Below are 8,623 nucleotides of genomic sequence, written 5' to 3' on the forward strand. Positions count from 1 at the left end.
AGGTCCCTGGTACTAAAGCAGCATTAGAGACTCTCCGCTGCGCCACATGTTCATGTCACACAACCCCTCTTAGACCTGGTTCTCGAAGGAGGAAGGACTAAGAGTTCAGGGTCGGGAGGTGACCTAAGGCTCCCACCTCAGTGCTGCCACAAATCCCCGGGCAAATCCTTTAACCTTTCTCAATCTGTGTCCTCTCGATAACTATGAACACTCAAACTGGGGACTCAAATGAAACATGTGTAAACACTTAGTGCAATGTCTAGATTACACTATGCCGAGGACCAGATCACAAGCCACCTCTCCTCCATGGAATTCTCCACAAAGCAGCAACTTTTGTGCACTCTAGACTCTTGGTATTATTCTAGCAGAATCTGGCACATTCCATCTTACTTGTAGGCATGGCTTCCACACAACCAGGCACAACAGCCCCGATTTGCCACAACTCTCCCTAAGGACAGAGTCCACATTCTCCAGATGGGAGCGCTCCTGTAACGCGTGGCACAATATCTTGCTTGTGGTCTGTATCTTAAGAATGCAGGTGAACTGAGTCATTCTATCCTACTGCTTAAGAAGGGTCCTGGAAGGGACGGCCTTATGCAGAGAGGGTGAACGCCACTCATGTTACCTGGGATCATCTTGATGGTTGTGTTCACTTCACTCCACTTGTGCACCCGGTCAAACTTCCAGTCCAGGATAAAATTTCCATTATCTGTTACCACGGGACCCTAGAAGATAATTTTCGATATTTACTGAGGATGTAGATACAGGTAGGTAGAGAGGGGCAAGGAAGGGGAGGTGATAACCAAAGACAGGTATCCTAATCAACTTGTTCCAACCAATACTCCCGCCCCATGCTTTCTAGAAGGCAGTGCTATAAGCAGTAATAAGCAAGAGCTTCAGAGTCAGAATTTGAGTCTTGATGCTACACAAGTATAAATTCTCAGAGAAGCCATTAACTTCTGTGAGCCTCAGATTCCTCAACTGCAAAAATGGATACTCATGCATACTGCATAAGGCAGCTTACGTATAAACTATATGAGTAAGCATTTACCACAGCGAGTGTTCACAGTGAGAGCTTAACAATTTTTAGCTATTTTTAGACTGAAAAACTACAGCAACAGAACAGGCTACCAACGTGGCACAATCTTCTCACAGCTTCACGTTAAGTATCATCAATAATGTAAGACAATGCTATTTTACCCATCGGTCAGGCAGTCCCATCAAAAAGACAGGAAGCTGAAACGGGTTCTGAGGACAAGAAGGCAGGGGGTAGTTTTAATTAATCAAGAATTCCTCAACAGCTTTGGGCGCTAGGAAGTACTGAGGACCACAAATGCTGACAGAACGCTACAGTCAAAGGCAAAGAAACTAGGAATGCCCGCAGCCTGGAGAAGGGGCGGGAGCTCGGTTAAGAGCTCCATGCTGAAGATGCTGAGGCTCTTGTCTGGAGTAATCCCAGCCATGACAGAGAACCTCCAACAACCTCCCAGCGTCAGAGCTCTGCACAGCCACCGTGATGAGGACAGCAATTTAAAAAGTCACAAAACACCAAGAAGAAAACACATCAATATAAAAATGTACCAAGGAAGAGTTAAAAATAATTTTTATTTTCTATATCTCTCAAGCTTTTTATATAGTTATGCCTGTAACTATGGTTACTTATTATTTGTTATTTTTGACAAATAGGATGGGAATCATATCAAAATACCATCTTCCTGCTCAAGACATAACACGTAATAGTTCTTTAGTGACTATCACAACATGTATGAATTCTTTGACATTTTAAAACCCTCATTAATCCTAAGAACTGTGAAAAACTTGGTATTTTATTCTACTTGCAAGCTAACAACTTAACCTGCCACAGTTCATGGGTGCTGGCAGAAGATACAAGACACCTGGATCTGAGACACAGGCCTTAGAGCAGCATCAGTAGCAAGAGTATCAGCATTTGCATCACTTCCCCAAGACCCAGGTCCTTTAGCTGGCATGGTGTTGGCCCGGTGATACCCGCACGCCGTGTATTGCATTACATGAGAGGAATGTCCAACTTATGGAATTTGAATATAAGGACTAGTAAGCCTGTCTGAACTGTGCATAAGAAGTAGACATCTTTATTACATGTAGAAGTAAACTTTCCCTTTGCTCTGGGAGGATGTACTACACCTTTCAAGGTTGTTCACTTTATAAACCTCCTTGAATAGTTAAAACAAAAACAGTGTCTCTGCTTGTAAGAAATGTAAGGGATTCATAGAGAATTATTTCTCAACAATTTTAAGACCCTCTATAACAGGGGTCCCCAATCCCTGAGCCATGGACCAGTAAGGGTCCGTGGCCAGTTAGAAACAGGGCCACACAGCAGGAAGTGAGCGGCCGTCTAGCAAGCAAAGCTTCATCTGTATTTCCAGCTGCTCCCAACGCTAGCATCACTGCCTCAGCTCCACCTCAGATTGTTAGGCATTAAATTCCCATAGGAGCGCGAACCCTACTGTGAACTGCGCTCATGAGGGATCTAGGTTGAGCGTTCCTTATGAGAATCTAATGCTTGATGATCTGAGGTGAATCTGAGGTGGATGCTAGCATTGAGAGTGGCTGCAAATACAGATTAACATTAGCAGAGAGGTCTGACTGCACAGAGACCATAAAAAATCAGTTGCTTGCAGACTCATATCAAAACTCTATCAGTGAGTGGCAAGTGACAATGAAGCTGCATCTGGTGGCAGGCTTTACGTCAGAATCTGATACTTAATTTAGTCTGCGCATGGCCCACCCATTATTTTATTTAGCACTTCCATTCTTACCTCTTCCTCGCACTGCACACTTGTCTCAGTCACAGTTTTGGCAAGCCCACAAGCTAACAGTAGCCAAACTGTGAAAAACAAATATCACTGGAGAACTTCTTTGGAAAGGGGGAAAGACTCAATGATGAGACAGTGGAAGACTAAGACTGCCAACAACAAAAAAAGCTGTATTTAAAGAAAATATCAAGAGTCCAACTTAAATTACAGATTCATTGCAACAGGTGATTCACATTCTCCAAGCCCACTCTGTATAATATGTGGTGACTGGCTATGTAACAAAGCCATGAAACCTTCAAAATTGCTTCACCACATGGAGACCAAGCATTCGGCATTAAAAGACAAGGCTTTGGTAATTTTTCAAAAGAAAAAAATCGTGAACATAAAGAACAGGAGTCATTACTGAAGGCAATCACTTCATCAAATGTGTCTAACTGCATTAGATGCGGTTAGTAGCTAACCGCATTACTAAAGCTAAGAAGCCCTTTACTATTGGTGAAGAGTTGATCCTGCCTGCTGCTAAAGACATTTGCTGTGAACTTTTAGGGGAGGATGCAGTTCAAAAATTGGCATGTGTTCCTTTTTTGACTAGCACCATAACTAGACGCACCGATGAAATAGCACAAGATATTGAGGCACAACTGTTAGAGAGGATTCATGAGTCACCGTGGTATGCAATCCAGGTTGACAAGTCTACAGATGTTGACAACAAGGCAACAATGCTTGCCTTTGTGCGACCTATTTTTCAGGAGGATGTGCAAGAGGACATGTTATATGCACTTTTGTTGCCAACCAACACCACTGCTACAGAACTATCCAAGTCTTTGAATGATTACATATCATGAAAACTGAATTGGTCATTTTGTGTCAGTATATGCACAGACGGAGCGGCTGCCATGACTGGACAGCTTTCCAGTTTCACTACTCGGGTCAAAGAGGTTGCTTCTGACATGAGTCTATGCACTGTGTCATCCATAGAGAAATGCTGGCTAGCTGAAAATGTCACCTGAACTTAACATTTTGCAGGATGTGATTAAAATTATCAACATTAAAGTACATGCCCTTAACTCATGTCTGTTCACTCAACTCTGTAAGATGCATGCAGAGCACACACGTCTTCTCTTAGACATTGAAGTGAGATGGTTTCTAAAGGTAGATCACTGGCCAGAGTTTTTGAGTTACAAGAGTCGCTCCAGAGATTTTTTTTCCCAAAAACAGTCACCATTGGCAGCACATTTCAGTGACATCAAATGGGATAACTTGCTTACTTGTATGATATACTCAACCTGCTCAACCAACTCAATCTATCACTTCAGAGAGAACGACAACTGTGTTCAAGTCGGCAGATAAAGTGGCTTCATTAAAAGCCAAACTGGAATTATGAGGGTGACAAGTGAACACTGGGATTTTTGACATGTTTCAAATATTAGCAGAGATTTTGAAAGAGACTGAGCCAGGACCTTCTTTCTCCCAGCTAGTACACAATCACCTATCTCAGCTTTTGAAAGAGTTTGAGCATTACTTTCCAACCACAGAAGACCCCAAACTGGGAAGGAATGGATCCGTGCGACCCATTTGTGAATAAGCCAGGTGAATCCGTTCTATAAGAGAATCAGCTGCTCGAGACTGCGAATGACGGTGGAATTAAAAGTATGACAACTTCTAATCTCCATGCATTCTGGATTAAAATCAAGGCGGAATATCCTGAGACTGCCACAGAAGCACTAGAAAGCCTGCTTCCATTTCCAACATCCTATCTTTACGAAGCAGGGTATTCTGCAGTGACAGCAACCAAAACGAGATTACGGAGTAGACTGAGCATAAGCAATGCACTTTGGGTGCCCCTGTCTCCCATCACCCCCATATGGGACCATCTAGTTGCAGAAAAACAAACTCAGGGCTCCCACTGATTCTGCATTATGGTGAGCTGTATAATTATTTCATTATATATTACAGTGTAATAATAATAAAGTGTACAATATAATGCACTTGAATCATCCCAAAACCCTACTCCTTGCCCGCATCTGTGGAAAGATTATCTTCCATTAAACCGGTCGGTCCCTGGTGCCAAAAAGGTTGGGGACCATTGCTCTGTAACTTTATTTTTTCTAAATATGCATTTTCTTTTTATTTTCCAAAAAGTGTCCCTTTTGGCTCAGTTTCCCTCTCTAGAAAACACCCTGCCTTTCCTCTGCTTATCGGTAAACTACTAAAATGGACAAGTCCAAACAGAGCTCCCCTTCTGTGTGTCAGGAACTATATAGAATCTAAGATTTTCCATACTTGCAGGGTAACATGTTAGCTTGTTACTGTACCATGGATGCCAGGGAAAGACGTGAGACCTCTGGGTCAGTGACAAAGGACTTTATTACTCACAGCAAAAGCAATAGTCAGAGCTTCATGTTTGTTTTTGTTGGTTCCCATGCTCCCCACATACCATAGAAATAGGCTTGCCAAATTTAGTAAATAAAAAATACAGGATGGTCAGTTTAATTTTAATTTTAGTTAGACTCACTGCTTTTCTACACTGAGAGGAAGTAAGACTGTTCTGTGGGAAGAGATGAAGAGGCGTTACTTCATCTCTCAATGTTACTCACTGAAGGAAAGAAAAAACTGGAAAATGGACCAGGTAGAGTGATCAGGGCCTTGCATTCTCTGCCTGCTCAGCAAGAACCCTCAGGGCCCATAGTGGAGTGTCTCCTCCAACATTCTGAAGCCTACATTTAAACCAGCCTTAATTCTCATCTAAAAGACGTGCTTGTGTATAGAAATAAAACTTTTGATGTTTGTTATCTTTAGCGTTTGTCTTTTGAGTTGCTCTGTAATCTTAGTGAGGCCAGAGAATATGTCCTACTTTTTATTTTTCTTAATCGTTCACAGCATCTTTTATAATGTCCATATATAGATGCTACTTAATAAGGTCTTTTCAGATAATTGATGCCTTTTAGGATGAATAGCTTTTTAGCTTTTACATTTTTAGGGATAATAGTAAACAAAGAATAAATTCTTTGGAAAGTATTTAATTTGAACACATTAAGAAACCATTTTTAGGCAGGAGCAAGTTTCTTGATCTATGCTCTATAATAACTAACACATTTCTCTTTTTGGTCTCTTATGTTCCTAATTACCTCATATATTCTTATGTTATCCTTTCACATATACTGGTATGTGAGCAAGCCTGCAAATGAGTAAGCCTGCTCACATTTAAGGCTGGATAACTTTTTTTTTCAATTAGAGCTGACATTCAATATTATTTTACATAGTTTTTAGATTATTAATTTTGCTTTATTTATAGGTAAGAAAAGTTCTCTGTAACCCACTTTAGAAGCTAAAGAGGAATATTTGGATTAAGTATCTGGAGTACATTCCTGAGGAGGTATTCACCTCCCCCAAGAAATTCTACTTCTTGTCACATTTAACCACAGAATTAGAGAAGAGGAGGAAAAAAGAAAATTATACCATGAAATCTGAAAACTTTCTGGCCCAGGGAACTTCCCAAAGCCCAAGTTTAGCAGATGTTAACCAGGGTGATCCAGGTTTCAGGTACAAAGGTCAGATCTCCTGAGGAGTGTCAGACTCCCAAGGGACAAAAGAATCATTCCCCCATTTGTACAGAGGATGTGCACAGCATTCAGTATAGTCTTATCTATGTGAGTTTGAATACAGAAATAGTCAAAAAAGCCAGCACTCTAAAAATAAATAAAATGATTTAAAATAAATAAACACAAGTCGACTGCCTAGTCTAGGCACAAAGGACCTGACTGAAGCAGAAAGAACACCACAATGAGAAACTGTGGGCACCAGAGAACGTTTAGGACCACAAATATTAACACAATACTGAGAGCCTGGAATGCCTTCCAGAAACGTCCCTGGCCACTTACCGCCTTGTTGACAGCCATTCGAAGTTCGATCATGCCTCCAAACTTCCGAGTCACAGCTCTGCTCACTGGGACGTAAGCCATCGGGATGACCTCGATGGGGATTCCCTTGTGCCATTGATCCCCAAGGTTCTTTGAATCTTTCCTGAAAAGAATGAGTCAAAAAATACGATAAATGTATATAAACTCAGCAGTACAGATAAACAACAAATTATATGGTGAAAGGGCAAGGGAAGTGAGCAGGGATAAGTATATAGAGGCTTTAAATGTAGTGACTATGTTCTACTATTTAAGAAAAGGGTATTCAAAGTAAATTGATTAGGTTTGTGGCTATACAGGTGTTTATTACTAATGTTCCTCCTGTAGCTATATTTCACAAGCAAATACCTTTTTTTTTTTTCTTTTTTAATTAATGTGCTCAGCACAAGAGCCTTCTACCAGATTCCTTGAAGGAGAATCTGAAAGCCCGGTCAAAGACTGTTCAAAAGTCACATGTGACCCAGGGGAAGCAGTACATGCTGAGTCACTCACTGCCCATGGGCAGGTCTTGCCCAGCCACCTGTGAGGCTCCCTGTGAGGATCAAATGACTGATACATGAGGATGTGCTCTGTAAACAAGGAAGATAAGCTGTTTCCTTCTCATTCCAATGAACACATAAAACAGTGATATCTACCTTCAGCACGAAAGCAGAACAAATCCTCCTAGACACTGCTCTAAGTCCTAGCCATGAGTCTCAGAAAGTCAGTCCCTCCATTTCTCTATTTCCTCCTCTGTAAAATGGGGACGAAGCCTGGGGTCTGATCTACTACTTTGGTGGGCAGTTCAGAACACTGAAAATTATACCTGAAATCAGCGATTACAATGAAGTGACTTGCATAGCCAGCCACAATCTTCTCCTGCGTTAGGCAGCCTCTGAAAATGAACACAGAGGTAAGACAAAAACTCGATTTGGGAACCAAGGCCAGACACAGGAAGCCCAAATCCACTTAACTCTGGCGCTTACCCAACCCCATCATGCTGTGCAATGAAGTGAATTATGTCCCACCAAAACTCTAAGGTTGAAGCTCTAACCCCTGATATGACTGTATTTGGAGATGGGGCCCCTAAGGAAGGAATTATGGTTAAATGAGGTCATAAGGGTGAGGCCTGATCTGATAGGATTAAAATCTTGGATAAGAGCCATGGGAGAGCCTGCTTACTCTCTCTCCATCAAGAGGACAAAGTGAAAAGGCAGCTGTCTGCAAGCCAAGAGCCTCTGGAACTGTGAGAAACTTCTGCTGTTGAAGCCACCCAGTCTCTGGTGTTTTGCTATGGCAGCCCAATCCATGTTGCTTCTAGTAAATGGATTGTGGAAACATTAGCCTGTGTCTGGGAGAAACCTAGAAACCAGACAATGGCTCCAGTTAGGCCAGGCGGAATGCCATCTAAGATACATCTATGGAGAAGCTCTGTGCTGAAGAAGTCACCTACACATGGCATAACCCGGGGGCCTACAACTGGAGAAGGATAAGCTTCAAACAACATGGCCTACTGGCTATTTGACAGTCAGAGTGATGAAGCAGAAAGAGCACATTGAGCTTTTAAACAAATTCTGTGTCATTTCATCGTCTGCTTGATTTTAAGAACCAGCAGAACAGGATTTCACCTTCTTCACCTCACCTTTCCCTACTCCCCAAATAAGCACTTAAGAAACGTCCAATAAATGTTTTCTAAATGAATGAATGCATACATCCTTACCTCCTCACAGAGGTAAGAGTAGCTTTCAAACAAAGTCACACGCTGGTACCCACAGACCTAATAATCTAGCCACAACAATATTTGGTTTAGCTGGCATAGTGTTAAAGCTTAAATCAGCAGAAGAATGCAGACACAGAAAACCCATTAAAATGAATAATCTCACTGAAGAAGTCCAGGTTCCTAGTGACCAAATTGCAACTAATGACCAGAGA

At 41.8% G+C, this 8,623-nt stretch overlaps 1 protein-coding gene across 1 annotated transcript in view; it reads right to left on the bottom strand.

Moving 5' to 3' along the window:
- RPIA (ribose 5-phosphate isomerase A) overlaps window positions 1–8,623 on the bottom strand; it is a 35,186-nt gene that overhangs the window by 5,967 nt on the left and 20,596 nt on the right. Inside the window, exons 6-8 of the mRNA XM_023520515.1 lie at window positions 7,518–7,659; window positions 6,677–6,818; window positions 626–725 (exon numbers count right to left, since the gene is read on the bottom strand). Of these exons, the coding sequence (XP_023376283.1) occupies window positions 626–725; window positions 6,677–6,818; window positions 7,518–7,659 (384 nt within the window). The remainder of the gene's footprint in view (window positions 1–625; window positions 726–6,676; window positions 6,819–7,517; window positions 7,660–8,623) is intronic.

The sequence above is a fragment of the Pteropus vampyrus genome, unplaced genomic scaffold, assembly GCF_000151845.1.
Source record: "Pteropus vampyrus isolate Shadow unplaced genomic scaffold, Pvam_2.0 Scaffold269, whole genome shotgun sequence".
NCBI classification, from domain to species: Eukaryota; Metazoa; Chordata; class Mammalia; order Chiroptera; family Pteropodidae; genus Pteropus; species Pteropus vampyrus.